General features: G+C 37.4%; 1 protein-coding gene across 1 annotated transcript in view; it reads right to left on the bottom strand.

The window, feature by feature from the left end:
- Positions 1-9034: 9034 nt before the first annotated feature.
- Positions 9035-15982, bottom strand: part of NRPC1 (nuclear RNA polymerase C1) — a 95009-nt gene continuing 88061 nt past the window's right edge. Inside the window, exons 23-28 of the mRNA XM_088972286.1 lie at positions 13463-13618; positions 13255-13368; positions 13036-13106; positions 11252-11456; positions 10910-11112; positions 9035-9611 (exon numbers count right to left, since the gene is read on the bottom strand). Coding sequence (XP_088828412.1) covers positions 9560-9611; positions 10910-11112; positions 11252-11456; positions 13036-13106; positions 13255-13368; positions 13463-13618 — 801 coding nt within the window. The 3' untranslated portion in view covers positions 9035-9559. The remainder of the gene's footprint in view (positions 9612-10909; positions 11113-11251; positions 11457-13035; positions 13107-13254; positions 13369-13462; positions 13619-15982) is intronic.

Raw genomic sequence — 15982 nt, 5'->3', positions numbered from 1 at the left:
AAACCTGCGAGGTCCAATAAAGCCTTCCCATGTCTAATCCATAGATGAAGTGAATGCTATTAACTCATTGAGAAGAAAAGAGGAGAAGAGAGTGAGAAGGGAAAATTCCTCTTTTACAAGAGAAGAAGAGATTCAAGCTTCTTGCTATGTGAACAAGAGCACATTCAATCAACCATTGTGGCTGTTGTTTTACACTTATTCCATCAAGCATTTGGTGGGTGTCTTAGCTCTTCAACAATGGTTTTAGAGAGAGTTTAGACAGTTTGGTTGGTGAAATCTTGCTCGTGTTTTGTTGATTGAAACACTTCTTGTTTAATGACTTGTTGTATATTCAAGAGGTTCTTGTCTCTTGAAGTTGATATCCTCTAGTTGGAATTAGAGAAGTTGTAATCCATTATTCTTGTTGGTAGTGGAATATTTCTGAGTTAGTGCCCTGCAGTTTTTACTCTTTACATTAGAGAGGTTTTCCATGTTAAAAATTCTAGTGTGCTATTCCTCTTGTGGTGTTTGATTATTTTTTCCATTGGCTATTACTTGTTGTTTCTCCTCTGATAATTACATTGCTGACTTATACATTGTTAACAAGGGGTTTTATTCCCAACAAAGTGGTATCAGAGCTTTGGTTGAAGTAATTTTGGGTGCGTAAATCATGGATGTTGGTACACGTCCTATGGTTATGCTGAATGGGAAAAACTAGACCATTTGGAAACCAAGAATGGAAGACTTATTGTATTGTAGAGACTTGTATGGACCTATTGAAGGAGAAGGCAAACCGGAAGGGATGTCCACTGAGGAATGGAAAAAAATTGACAGAAAAGCTACAGGGATGATTAGACAATGGATAGAAAACAGTGCCTTCCACCATGTTTCTGCGGAAACTTCAACACACTCTCTTTGGAAAAAGTTAGAAAGTTTGTATGAGAGAAAAACAACGGGAAACAAAGCTTTCTTTATTAGAAAGTTTTGAACTTGAAGTTCAAGGAAGGTATATCAATTGCGGAGCATTTAAATGAAATGCAAAGCATTGTAAATCAACTCTTCTCCATGAAAATGGTGTTAGATGATGAACTACAATCCTTGTTATTTAGTTCTTTGCTAGATAGTTGTGAGACATTGGTGTCTTTAAGTAACTCCTCACTAATGGTTTGTAACCACCAACATAGATTTTCTTTTCTTATTTTTTTTTGAAAAATGAAAATGAACAACACAGAGTTTGATTATTTTTTATGCTATGTTACATCAATTTTGTGCCATAGGCTCATATGAGTGACGTGCCAAGGTTCTATCCCTACTGTGATGGGTAAGGTAATTATTCCTTCCAATCTTATAGCTGCTTCGGAGAATCCAACTAAAGGCACGTCGATGGGTTATAGTTGGTTAGTCGTCAGTTGCATCTTCTCGAATGCCTTATAGAACATGACGTCAACTGAAGAACCGTTGTCCATGAGGGTTCTTACTTCGTAGTTGGTAATTACCATCAAAACCACCAACGTGTCGTCGTGGGGTATAGACACCCCCTCTGAGGTCGTCATCCGAAAATGAGGTGAGCTCCTCTGGTTTCTATTTCTTTGGTATCCTATGCTCAATGTTCATTTGTCGAGCATAGGCTTTTCTGGCCGAGGCAGTCTCTCCCCTGAAAGCCGATCCACCAGCTATGACTTCAATGGCCCCAAACAATGTGCGGCTAGGTTGGGGGTCGGCTAGCGTAGGTGCAGACGACGATACTAGAATTTCATTGCTAATATAGTCTTTCAAATGTCCCTGTCGAATGAGGGACTCGATCTCGTTTTTGAGATCATAGCAATCTTTAGTGTTGTGGCCCATGCTGCGGTGAAACTTACAATACTTTGGGTTTCCCCTTATGGGATTCCTCTTTAGCTTGGTGGGCCACTGCATATACTCCTGCTTCCCTAGTTGCATAAGAATATGAGTTCAGGAGGCATTCAAGGGAGTGTACTTGTCAAAGGATGGTGCCGATGACTTCTTCTCATTGTTCTTGTTGGTTGGGCCATCGGTCGGTCCGTCCCTGTCTTTCCTCTTCTTTATGCTGGGGCCAGTCTCTAGGTTTTGCAAGCGCTTGTTGGTCTTGGCTTCCTTAGATGCTATGTATTTTTTTTTTTACTTTTTTGAGAAATCCTGCCTTGTTTTTAGGCGGTGTCTTGGAAATATACTAGTTGAGGGGTCTGGGCAGAGGCCACTAATGGGGTTAAGGTATTTAAACCTCGAGCTCCTCATGATTGAACCTCTTCATATAGGCCTGAAGGCTCTCCCCAGGCTTCTACTTGATGGACATTAAGGAGATGACGATCTTCTGACACCGTTGACTGTTCACAAAGTGGGCCAAGAAAAGGTCTGCGAATTGGTCCTAAGAGCTGATGGACCAAGGGGGGGGGGGGGGGGGAGAATAGAGAACCATCTGTGGGCAGCTACCTTGAAAATTGCTGAGAAGGCTTGGAACATCAGGGCGTTGGAGTAACCATGGAGGAGTATTAGGGCTCAGAATCTCTCCAAGTGATCCTCCAGATCCGTGCTTCCATCATAAGTTTCAAGAGTAGGCGCTTTGAAATTAGGTGGGAGTGGCTCCGAGGTGGAGTCAGTGAAGGCCTTGGGTGGACGAGGCAGGCTAACTAGTTGAGGCATCACCTTGGCCCTCCTTCACCCGTCTTATCTCATCTTGGATGGTGTTGATTTGCGCCTGGAGGTCCTGGAGACGTCAATCAATCTGAGGCATGGGAACCTCGGCCAGTTCCCAGGATTCTCTCACCCGTAAAATGTCTACATGGTTTCCTGAGTTTTTGGATTCGGCATGATCCCGGGCTCTACAAATCCGGCGATCATTTAGATGGTTGTGGAGGGTGGACACTATTGGGGGGAGAGACACGACGTCGGCCAACTCCCGATTGATGAGGGGGGCTATAGTGGCCTGAGCACCCGTCGTCGTCCTTATTGCGGTTGGAGGCAGTGCGATCAGTGTGATGATCCTTATAGTCTTCCGGAGCGTCATGAACACGGAGGTTGTAATGGTTTCCACCTTGACTGGGTGGAAGCTGAGATGTGTTGGATCGGTGCTTGCTTGCTTGACGACTATTGCTACCAGACTTCGAGGGGTCTTCGAAGGTGCGCTTGCGGGCTTGCCTAGGCATTGGCTCACTGTGTTGTGAGCAGATTTCCTGTCCTATTGTTCTCAGCCTCCAACAGGGCGGCCACCATAGTTTGTCCAGTTGTTGAACCAAACTATCAAGTTGCTGGAGCACCACATTAAATTGTTCGTAGGTGACCAAATTTTGGGCATTGGTGACATTATCCTAATTTCAGCCATTTTCGGAAATGTTAGGTAGTTTCTTAAAGTTTATTGTGAAAAAGGGGGAAGATGTTAAGTCGTTCCCACAGACGACACCAATTAATGCTTCCAAATATGGAATTGAGGGCAACAAAGTAATTTTCAAGGTCCAATGGCTATTGGTCTCATATGCCAAGAGTGAAAATGCGTCTGAAGCCTTGAGAGTATCCCTAGGGGCGAGGACTCCGACAGTCAAGCTAGCCGGGGGCTTAGAGAAAGCTAAGGTCACTACAAGAGTGTAAGTGATAACTCAAGTATGCATGCATAACTTTAGTTGTAGTGTCCCTTTTATAATAGGAGTCGCCTAAGTGGGGAATAATGCACAACATGTATCTGTTCTGTATATTGTGGTCACGTAGGGGGACTCAAGAGAGGCATCGGCCGACCACGACCCCCACATTAGTGGCTCAGGAGTAAATGCACCTAGGATGTGCGCCCACATTAAGTGCTCCATAATCGCTAAGGGCTGGAATTACCCCATTGCCCTTAGGAGATTGTCCTTTGTCGAAAATACCCTAGCTGATGCCATGTGTGGTGGGTTGACCAAATATACCTACATCACAACCTATTTGCATTCCCATGCATTTACATTAATGCAAATGAAATTTGCACCATAAACAAATTGAGCCTTAAGGAAAAAATAAAAAAAAGAAAGAAATGAACCCTGTTTTCTGAAATCAATTTCTTTAAAAATCAACCCAAAATCAGAACCGCACTTACCTCTAATTTCTGGGTCAATGGTTCAACCATTCAGGTTGAATGGTTCAACCCATGACATCATAAAAAGTATAAAATATTTAATATAATAATAATAAATACAATATTATTTAGAGAAAAATCAGACTTTGGTCTTCAGAAAGAACCAAAGCATCTTTTTTGAATGTGGGCGTGATTATGATGTATTTCAGACTCCAAAGAGAAAAAATAACTCGGAACTGAAGCATGTTTCTGAATCAAACTGAATCAATGTTTTGATTTTTTTTTTGAATCAAACATTTCAGAGAGAACCCAAATCTATGTCGGGAACAGGGTATTCTTTTTGAACCAAGATCAGGTTGCTGCCCGGTTGCCGCTGCGAGTATATGCCATAGCTCAAAGATAGTGTGGTTGCAGATCATTTTGTTCGCCGCTGCCCAAGAAGGTTGCCACTAGCTACAACACCTGCGGTTTGAGACATTGAGGAAAGAGACGAGAGAAGAAGAGAGAAAGGGGAGAGAAAGAGATGCTGTTCTGATTCATTGTTGGTAGTATGAGATGCTAATGTGAGGTATCCCACATTGGTAGAATGGGATGCTGTTGTAGGGTATATATATTATTGGGTTCCCTCTTGACAGCTAGCTTTTAGGGGTGCGTTTACCTAAATCACATAACAGATGCAGAAATACATTTTTTATTTTTTTTTTTGTTTTAAGTTTTTTTATAATCAAACCATAAACTGCTGCTCAAGTTGAACGGTTTGATGGTTCAACCATCCCGATTAGTGATTCTTTGATCAAATCAATTGTTTTCTACATAAAAACAGGTTGGACCTTAAACAAAACCACAAACCTGAGTGATTTTCAGGTCGAACGATTCAACCGCTCGGGCTAATGTCGTTTAAAAACAAAGGCTGAAATTTTAAAATGATAACTACTTAGCAATTGGAAACGTCACCATTTTAAGGGGGTGAGGGAGGTAATTAGCTTCAATGCAATGTAAAATCCAAACTAAATAATTAATTTCCTGGCACTGATGACAGTAGGTTGTTTGGTGTTAAAAGCTTGAAATAGCTTTATTTGCCAGCATTTACTTTCCATATACAACTGAGAGGTCACAGAGAATTTTGGAGTGTGTAATCTGTAAGTGAGTATGATAAATCTTTATCTTAATGCCGATACTTACCTTGGAATTAGACAATTTAGCTTTTGCCCTTTTCCTCCTTTTTAAAAAGAACCAAAATGATCTCTCTCTTTCTCTTATCTGCAAATGCCATTCAACTAGTAAAGTAAAGAAGATCCACATTTTGACACATGGTTTTAGTTTGTCAATTTGGTTGTAATTGCTAGTTAGGTGAAACTATCAAAGCCTAGCAATTAGACAATTTAGCTGCTCTGGTGGTCATGAGAAAATTTTCTCCGTCCACATTCAACAACCTGAAAGGGCTCTTCCTGTGCCACATATTAGTTCACCCAGCGCTTCTAATTACAAGTTTGTGTAAATTTGGGTGTAATTAAGGTGATTTTCCTTTATTTTTAGATTTTAGGTCTAACCATCGTAATTCTAAATCACTGCCTATGCTTTATATATATATATATATATGTATGTATGTATGTATGTATATATTCAAAGAGAACAATCTAGTTTAGTTTGGAACAGATTTCAGATTGTATAGAACTCAAACCAGATTATTTTCTATTGAGCTTAACCTAATTAAAAGGTCCAAATAACAAAAAATCCTGCATAAATGACATAAAATTCAAACATCAAATTGACTTGTTAACAAATGACACCTTCTTCTTTTTCCCCATTCCCCAACTGGGCCAACCCCCAATCCTAGTGGCAGTGGAATTTGATCTCATGTCTCTACTACAATGTCAGAGGTCTTACCAGGTATCAACTGAACCACCAACAGTTGGTTAAGATTTTTGAAATTCAGAAAACCAAACTGAACCAGAAAATTATGGTCAAAGAAATTTTCTAACCACATCAGACTGGTTTTAAGGCAAGACCAGATCAAACTGTCAATTTCAATTTGGTTAGATTTGATTTGAAAGTCTGGGCCATATTATAAAATATAAATGACTAGGCCCCTTGAAATATAGAACCATATGTGGTCTTGACTAGGGCTGTCAATAGAGTTTGAAAGTTTGATGTGATCCAATATTTAGGGGTCACTGTAGCACGTGGGCAGTGCCGGGCACAACATGAAGGTATGGGCTGTTCCGGGCTTGAGTTTTCAGGCTCACAAGCTGGCACGATAGTGTGGGCCATGCTGGAATGGGCCTGTGGCCCAGATCGGCTTGACACGGCCCATATATATATGTATATGAATTTTTGTTTTCAAATTCATTATAATATTTTATTCCAATTGTATTGTAGTTTTTTTTTAATTTCATTTTATTATTGCATATATAAACAACTGTATACATCAAAATACATATATAATAAAATTTTAAGATTTTTTTTTTTAAAATTTGTTGTCCATTTTGTTAATTTATTTTAAAGTTTTCATTTTTTTTTCAAAAATTTTAAAAATATACCTCTCATGGCTTGGTTTGGTCCACAACCCGCTCTGGCCTAAAGCTTGGCCTGTGGACTAGCTCAGATAGACACCTGAAGCATCCTAGAGGTAGCAAGCATGGCCCTGGCCCAGCCCGCGGGCTGACATGGCATGAGACGCCTGCTTGTCGTGCCATGCCAACCTGGCCCGGCCTGGCATACACCTTTAGGTGTAAACGGATTGGGTCCTGATCTGATCCAATTTTATTGGATTTTGATATCTTCGTTGGATTTTAGAATTGGATCGGATTGTAAAATATGATTTGTTTTGAAATCAGATTGAATTCAATCACCCCTATATATATATATATATATATATATATATATATATATATATCGAATCAATTTGTAACATTTATCATATATCTGATAAATAATCCAAATTGAATTTTAATTAGGGGGTTAGAGAATCTGATGGATATACTCCAATTCAAATCTAACCCAATCTGTTTGTAACCTACATGGCTTATGTTGTAATCAAATTAGCCCAGTTTAGGGTCTGGTATCCCTTGCAGGATCATTTTCCCTTGGGTACAATCGTTCGTATTTGTATAGAATCCATATTCAAATTTAGGCCAATTATTTAAAATAAAAGATTAATAAAATTCAATATAAAATTTAATCCAACTTAAATCTTAATGGATTTATTGGGGTCAAATCCACATCCGATCTAATTATTATAATGGATGCAGGTTTCTTTTCGAACTTTTTTGGGAGTCAATTGACACTACTACTACTACTATTACTTGTATCCAGCCTTCGAATAGACTAGAGGAGTTTAAGTACAAAATAACTTGCTTAAAATAGCTTCATCCAACCAACACCATCAATAATTTATATTAATGTAAATTTCCATATTGAACATAGCTTTAATATCTATAATTTTTCTTTCTTCAGTTTTAAAGTAGGTAAAATAGATTTTTTTATTAATACTTCATTAATATAACTTCATGACTATGATTTATGTCAAATCATTGATGATTCATTTTAACCTTAAACATAAGCTTTGAAGTCATTAAATTCGAGGACAGAGGGTGTCACTGGACCATTTCAATCCATCTTTGTTTTATTAAACAAGTTCAAAAATGATACTTATCCTAATAATATTCAATTTTTGTCATTTAAATAAGTGCTTTGGTGCTAGCAGTTTTAATCTAGACTATGGTCTTGTATCCTTTTTTATTCCATATTTTAGATTCTCTTGGTATTGAGTTTGTCTTATACAGCTAGCCCCAAGCACAGATAAAGAGAGTTGTCAAGCTGCAACCAGCATTGAAACTTCTGCCAAACCCTTATAAATATAAGTTCTATATCAATTTCTTTGTGTTCAACACTAAATGGAATAGAATTGGGGAACATGATTTATGTAGCTGATATATATACATATATATATATATATATATTTGCTGAAGTTGAATAGAGTAACATGATTTCATATTTTAGCCAGTGATGGCACCTATTATGTTTTTGAAAACCTGTTTGATCAACTCTGATTCATCATATTATTGAACAAAAATAGGTTAATCCGTAAAAGATGATTCCGATACCAATGTTATGTCGTCAAGCTGATGGGTGGTCGTGGGTGTTTGGAAGGAGTGAAGTTATAGTGATAAATCTGCTTATAAATTGTTGACTCGAAATCGGTATACCGGTATAGATGCGTGTTGGAAGTTAAAATTTTATCCTCCTATCATGATTGGAATACAATTGTGTTTTAGGGTGTCAATTTAATAAAACAGCACATCATCTTTTTGGCTCCTGTTCTTACTTACCTGCTGTTTGGTTAAGTGTGTAGGTTGGAGGTCTGGAGATTCCCCTCCAATGTCTTGGTTTCAACAAGAAATAGATGGATGAGAACTGCTGATGAGGAGTCTGTTATAGGGATGCAAATCAGCCGGGCTGAGTCACGCTTTAAGTTCAACCCAGCCCGACAACCCTAAGAATTGGTCCCAAGCCTGGACAGAGAACAAGGTGAAGTCCAATCTGTCCAACCTGGGCCCAGCCCACAAGAAGTTTGATGCATTCAGGTTGGGCTCAATCAGACCACGTTTATGTATCTTTGCATGTATGTATGCAAACATGTGTCTATGTAAGTGTTCAGGGAAAAGCTTGGACTGGGCTTGGGCTACCAAAGGGGCTAGGCCTAGGCTCAACCTTAAAAAAAGGCCTAAGCTTTTGGGCCCAAACCAATCACAAGGATTGAAAATCTGAGCTCAGCCCTGGTCTGAATCGGTCTCTGCTCAGATTGGACCTGCCCAAGTAAGACCCCCTAGTTTGTTAAGCATCTGTCTGTTATTCACAATATTTCTGCCGATTAATTAATCCATCCTTAACATTGTAATGTTTCCACTATTAACATTTAACAATACAATAGTTTTTTTAATGTTTCTTAGGTTGGAAGGATGGTTGTTTTATTAAATTCCAGAGAAACATATATACGTGAAAACATGCAACAGTTCCAAAATGCTTGAGAATAATCAGTCTATTAACATTCTCACATTGACCAAACTGCAACCTGCTGGAGAAAAAAAAAACTTTTTTGTTTGGCTATAGTTGCTTAACTGTTCAGTATCATTCAGTACATGCTTCCCTAAGATGAATCATGGATTAACTATACATTCCCTTCATTTTTTGTTTGGCTACGAAGTTGCTTCATGCTATTCCCCCCCTCCCCCTCCTCTTTCTCTCTCTTCTGGGAGGGGGTTCTGATTTTTGGATTGTGTTTCAGACGGTGGGAACCCCCAAAAATGCTTTCCTTTTTCTTTTGATAAGCACCAAAAACATATTTTTTCTTTTCTCCGCTTTCTCTCATATGCGATCATCTCCTGTGACTATAGGATACAAGTCTAGTTTGAACTCAGTTAAGCTCTGTGCTCTTGCTCTGCTTGACATATGGTCACAAGAGACTAGACTCATTCCCAAATTCTAGCTTTAAAGCATTGATAATGCCAACAATTTTTCTCAAGAAATAATTGGATCTGGCTTATAACTCAATTGTGGAACTTGAGGGTATCTGCTTATAGGAAAGTACAGTTGTTAGGACACATTTCTAGACAATCTTTGGAAAAACACAAAAAATGTATATAAAAGAAATTACAAAAATTAGTCTTCTAAATGAGTGCTTGTGCTTCATATGCATTCCCAAAGATGAATAAATATAAACATATGATTACTTAAATAGAAAGATCTAATTTTGCCTTATTTTCTGTTGTAAAGTAAATGCACACTGTTCAAAGTAGAGAGTCCAGGCTAATAGGAACTATTTACTTGTCTACAGGAAAATAAAGATGACTTGGAATTACATACCATGGAAACTATATGAAAATATGAAGCATTATCAAAAGGTATGAGAGATAGTGTTTGATCAGAGAGGATAGGTTGTAGTTGTCCAAGATATTTTGTTTTTTGGATATCTATCATGATATCGATAGTGTCTCTTATGCATCAATGATGTGTGTTAATGCTGGCTACTGGGAAGCATAAATGGATGAGCTTGATCATCTACATCGTTATTTTCCTACCAGGTAAACTACCTAGTCATTAACCTAGATTTAGGTTATACTTTTTATAGGCAGCTGCTCTGCAAAAAATGCAAGGTTGATCTTTATGAAGTTGGACATTGCTTGGGCTAGCTCCATACAGGAACTTATTTATTTTATTTTTTAATTCTTAACATAAGGGTTGACCTTTATATGAAGTTGGGGGATTCCTTGGTCTGTTTAACTTCCTCCTATTTCTAAGAAAACTGAACATTGACGTTGTTTGAAGTATTCTAAATTATCTTCAATTATCACAGCAAGGGAAGTGTATGGATACAATTATTTGCATTATGATTATTAGTTAAAATTTTATTTTCTTTTCAATTTCTTATCATAACTTCCATTTTCAAGTTTGCCCCAGTGTTTTAACTGTCGTTGACCTGATCAGTCAGACTGGTGATCTGGTTACAATCCCAATTCAGATCAACCTCTAACCTGATGAAACCTATTTACTGGGCATATGAACCATTGATCCATTAGCTATTGAACATGTTATCAGGATTTTATATTGCTTTATATTTTCTGAAAATTTTATATTGATGAAATCAAAGTTTGAGCTATTGACCATAATGGTTGAATTGCTGTACCTCCAAGCTGGGTTTTAAAACACTGGTTCCAGCATGTAGTGATGCACATTCATATTCTTATTAATCCATGATGTAGAATGATAAGCATCTATACCAGTAGATTGGGAAATCATAACTAGAAAACATTGGGATAAGCACTTTATTTTTCCAAATAAATATTGAGATGAGATGTATTGCCCATATACCTTTGAATAACTTTAAGTATTCCTGTGCCTATCTGCATTGGAATGCCCAGGATGATGCATTCACTTACTCCCTCAATCTTGTCATCCCTCCCATTTACTGAAGCATTGAAAAGATGATCTGCTGTTTTCTCAAATGATGCTAACATCAACACACTTTCTTTCATCTTTTGGATGCCAGTTCTCGTGATTCCTAGCACTTCACCCTGTTAAGAACAAAAATCCAGAAAAATATATACAACATCAATCCCATCAATACATATTTACATACTATAAAGTTAAACCTGCTGGGGTTAGAGGTTGGAGTACCAATTCATGCAATACAACTCAAAAAATGTAGCTCACCTTGTATGTCATTAAATCTGCTAAGAGCATCATATGGCGTATGTCTATGTCCATTCCATGCTTTCCCATGGTGTACTGTATTTCATCTATGATGCATCTTCTAGCAGCTTCAATACCAAGTGTACCTTGAACTTCTATGATATGATTACTCGTCGTTTTACACCCATCTACTCCTGGAGTTCCCATGACTCCCAGAAGATATGTACTGAAATTAAGCAGTGTATGCATTTAGATTCATAAACAAATAGAAGGGGTAAGGATTGCATTTGCCATCCACAAATTCATATTATATGCCACCTTTTTTCTGATTAAACAATTGGCATTTTCTGTTAGGTAATCATTCACATTTTCTGATATGAGCAGGAGTACTAATTTCTAGTCAAGAGAATAATAGAAGAATGATCCCTATATCTTATCATGTTTCCAATCCATGCTGATTTAGTTTGTCACCATGTCCATCCTTTTCTTTTCCTATTCCTTCATTTCGAAAGTAACAAGAATTTGCTCATTTTTTATTGCTAGAAAATATGTTCCTGCATTTATACAAGGAAACTGACCATCATAAAAACAAACTGTTTCTATTAGGACCAGCCATTTCTATTATTGACAGCATTTTTTTTCCTTTTTATTCTCAAGGAATTTCTCAAATTCTAGCAGAGAAGGTACTGTAGAGATACTATGGGCTGACTCCTTGTAACTTATGTACAGAATCATTTATTCATTCTTTGTTTACAGTTTTTTCTTTTGTATTTGAGAAGAGTAATGGTCCATTCTCCTTTATGTAATCCTATGATATATAATACATATCATTCTGGGCATGTGGCAAGTTCACCACACCCTTTTCAGATTCACTTGTCTCTTTTGAACTGACTCTAACATGGTATCCTAGCCAATTCAATTTTTGATCTGCTGAAGGACTTCTTTCCCACTGTTGATTGCTTCTTTTGAAGGACAATAGAAGGCTGATTCTTTATCCTGTTGTTTGGAGATAACAGCTTCCTTTTAGGGACTGTTCTGATCAGTCTTTTGTTATTTTTCTGTGCAAGAACGTGGTGGCAGATCTGTACTTCGATTCAGACCTCACTTCTGCTCATTCAGACTTCTGTGAAACCTTAGATTTGGTGTTGTCCTGATCATTTCTTCCTTTCTACACTTCTGGTTTGGTGTTTGAACCATTCCCTGTAGGGTTTCTGACTTCATCTTCCAGGTTTCTATCCTGAACTTTCCTTTTCTGGACTGTTACTCAATCTGCAGTATTTTTGGGTGTTTTTCCCTCATGAAAACTGATTTCTAAGTTGCTGGTTTATAATCTCTGGTTACTCTATATGGGTTTCCTATAAAGAGAGCATTGGTGAACAATCTTTTACTTAGGTACATGTATCAAATTCTACTATAAATTTTCTTCCTCCAAATAGACTTTGCATCTTCACTCTATAAAAGTACAAAGGTAATAAAATCTGGCTCAATAAAACTATATATGCAATAAGATCCAAACTTTTTCTGGCAATAATTTTTTTTAAGAGAATGGAAACTGGAAACTTTCATTACTCAAAAGGGGGGGAGGGGATATACATGAGATGATGTAGAAGAAGGCTTTAGAAACAAAAAGAACAAACCCGATCAATCAGTAGGTAATCTGTTTGCACTATACAAATATACAAAAGAACCCTATTTTATGTTATAAAGCAGTAGATATGATCTTAAAATTTAAAAGTTCCAATATTCAAGACCAAGCATATCCATCAACAATATAAATTATTAGAATGTCGATTTAACCAACTTACCCTTCTACAAGTAAGTTGTACTTTCCATCTTTGCTTTTGTTAATCACTGCACGTTGGACAGTAGATATGCCCTGTGGTAAAAAGACAAAAGAGAACAAATGTATCAAATTTGGACTTGTAAGAGGTTCAATCACATGGTTGGAAACTCTTTTGCAGGATGACCTTGTTTTAGATCATAATGCCAATAACTTACAGAAGTAGATAGCATTGTAATCTCACCTTTACAATGACCTGTGGGAGCACACCTTTAAGATTGTGCAGTTCAAAGTGTAACTTGCTTCTATCACTTTCTGTAGGTATAACTATTAACTTGTACCCCTTGTCAACCACAATCTGTAATAAAATTAACAAGTGCACAAAATGCTCAAAATATGACAATAGAAAAGGAAAATATAAGAGGTGAATGATCACAATAGTAATTCCTTACCTTTGGTTTGAATTTTGGATTCAGATGCTTTAAAATTGATTCTTTTACGCTATCAGCAGAAATCTTTAATTGTGCAGCTTCAATCCTAGCCATATCCAAACTGATCACTATTGATGCTTGTCTTTGTGTCATCACAATCTTTATACTTTTGGCAACCTGCATAGAAAAAAATCAGTCAATATCCAGGTTTTCTAGAGAGGCTGATCACTATTACATCTGCCACACTGTATGCTGATCTCTCAATCTACTTGGTTAATGTTCTGAACTCTCTAATGACACATCTTACCTCTTACATTATTATATTGATACTGGCATGTGCCCAACTTTCTATTTTAAACACTTTATCATAGTTCTTGAATCCCCTTCCAATACTATGTTCTTGTAGTTTATGGTTTTCCCCAACAACGGCCCTTGGAGTATTGGTAAAAAGAAATCTCCATACCTAATTGGTCCTGAATAGAGTGCCATCATGTTCCCCGAGTGGTTTCTTAGCACCCAACCAATCCTAATTTCTAATGGATTGCCCCTACTGTATCCATCGCAATTTAGATTTATGAAATTCTAATCTGGAGGTGTCCAATGAATCAACCTCCTTCCTTTTGTAGATTAAGATGGCACCACCCCTTGCAATGCCCCGGCTGTGTCATTAATGGAAAATGGATTGAATAATTCTCAGTTTTTTTCACCCAACCTATCACTCTAATCATGATAAGCTCAATTTCTTCCTTGGTGTCAGTCTCTTCCTCAAGAATCTAGCATTTTCCTCCCCACACCATCCACAAAATTTCTACTCTTGTGCACCTCCTTAAGACCTTCCATCTTATCTTTCTGAAAGAGAAGAAAACATCATAAAATAGGCTTTATGCATCACTTAGGGAAACCCACCTACAACTAAACAGAGAGAACTTTGAATTACTAGAGACAAGAGGGTAGGAGACTAGGTAACAAGTAGTCCTACCATTTGCATTACACAAGAAACACATATAAGGTGATAGGCACCAGTTGGTTCTCTTTTAGGTTACCTTAAAAGTATTGAACTTCATATGGAAATCCTTCCAATGGACTTTTTTTTTTTTTTTATGATAAATAACAGAACCATTAACTAAAAACACATAAAGAGTACAAGGGCCACCACCACCAGTTGAACAAGCTGTTTAAATTGTTCCCAGGACCATGGGTGCTAATGGAGGAGAATCTAGCAATACTATTAGTCTTAGAAATAACATGTACCTTTGTAGAGTTAGGCTTATTGAAGTAAAAGAGGCACTGAATACTATGAATAGAAAGGCATTAGGACCCAATGAGATTCCAATAGAAATGTGGAAAGGTATGGGAGAAGTAAGCTTGTTATTGCTAACTAAGCTATTTAGGCTGCATTTGGCATTGCTTATTTTAAGGACTTATCTCCTTTTTGTAGTTAAAATGCTCCTATTCACACTGAAGTTTTAATAACAAAAAAAAGATAAGTCCTTAAAATAAGGAATACCAAATGCAGCCTTAATAAGATAGCCAAAGAAAAGAAGATGTTTGATGACCAGAGAAACAACAGTATGGTGCCTATATTTAAGAAGGTGATATACAAAGTTGTAATAATTATCGGGGGATTAAATTCATAAACCACACTATGAAACTTTGGGAGAGAATAATTGAACAAAGATTATGACTTGAAATAAGTGTACTAGAGAAGCAATTTTGCTTTATGCAAGAGAGATCGATTTTGGAAGCTGTATTTCTTTTAAGATGATTGATAGAAAAGTTGAGAGAAGTAGTCGATCAAGACTACAATCAGTCTTGAATTCGAAAGAAAAAGAAAGAAGAAATTTCAGAAGAGAAGAAATTTCTTTGTCTCACTGATGTCCGGTCATGTGAGAAAAAATAGAGGAGTTTTCCAACTAACCGTTGGAACATAGCTTTGTCTTCAAGTGGCTCTCCACCCTTCGCACTGATCTTGTGATTATGTTCAATAGGTGTATCTACAGACTTAACACCCAACCTTCCAGTTTCTTCCAATAGATCTAGAACATACTTCCTTTAAGAAATAAAAATCCTATGTTTAGATCTAGCTACCTCAATACCCAAGAAGTATCGTAGCTCTCCCAGATCTTTCACCTCAAACTCTTGATGAAGGAGTTGTTTAAGAGACTCAATCTCACTGTTATCATTCCCTGTCACTACAATATCATCCACATATACAGCAAGCAAAGTCAAGGAAGAGTCCACTCTTTTATTGAACAATGTATGGTCAGATTGGGCCTATACATAGCTGAATTTTTCAAGGGCTTGTCTGAATCTATCAAACCAAGCTCTAGGGGACTGCTTTAGTTCATACAAGGCTTTATTCAACCAACAAACCTTCTTTCCTATCTCTACATCATAAAATCTAGGAGGTAACTACATGTAGACTTCTTCCTGTAAGTCTCCATTGGGGAAGGCATTTTTAACATCCATCTGGAACAGGGGCCTAGAGTAACTGGCTGCAAGGGATAACAAAACTCTAATAGTGGTCATCTTTGCTACTGG

This window comes from Nelumbo lutea, chromosome 2 (assembly GCF_056320005.1).
Source record: "Nelumbo lutea isolate HS-2025 chromosome 2, American lotus-T2T, whole genome shotgun sequence".
NCBI classification, from domain to species: Eukaryota; Viridiplantae; Streptophyta; class Magnoliopsida; order Proteales; family Nelumbonaceae; genus Nelumbo; species Nelumbo lutea.
This window is presented reverse-complemented; position numbering and strand designations above follow the sequence as displayed.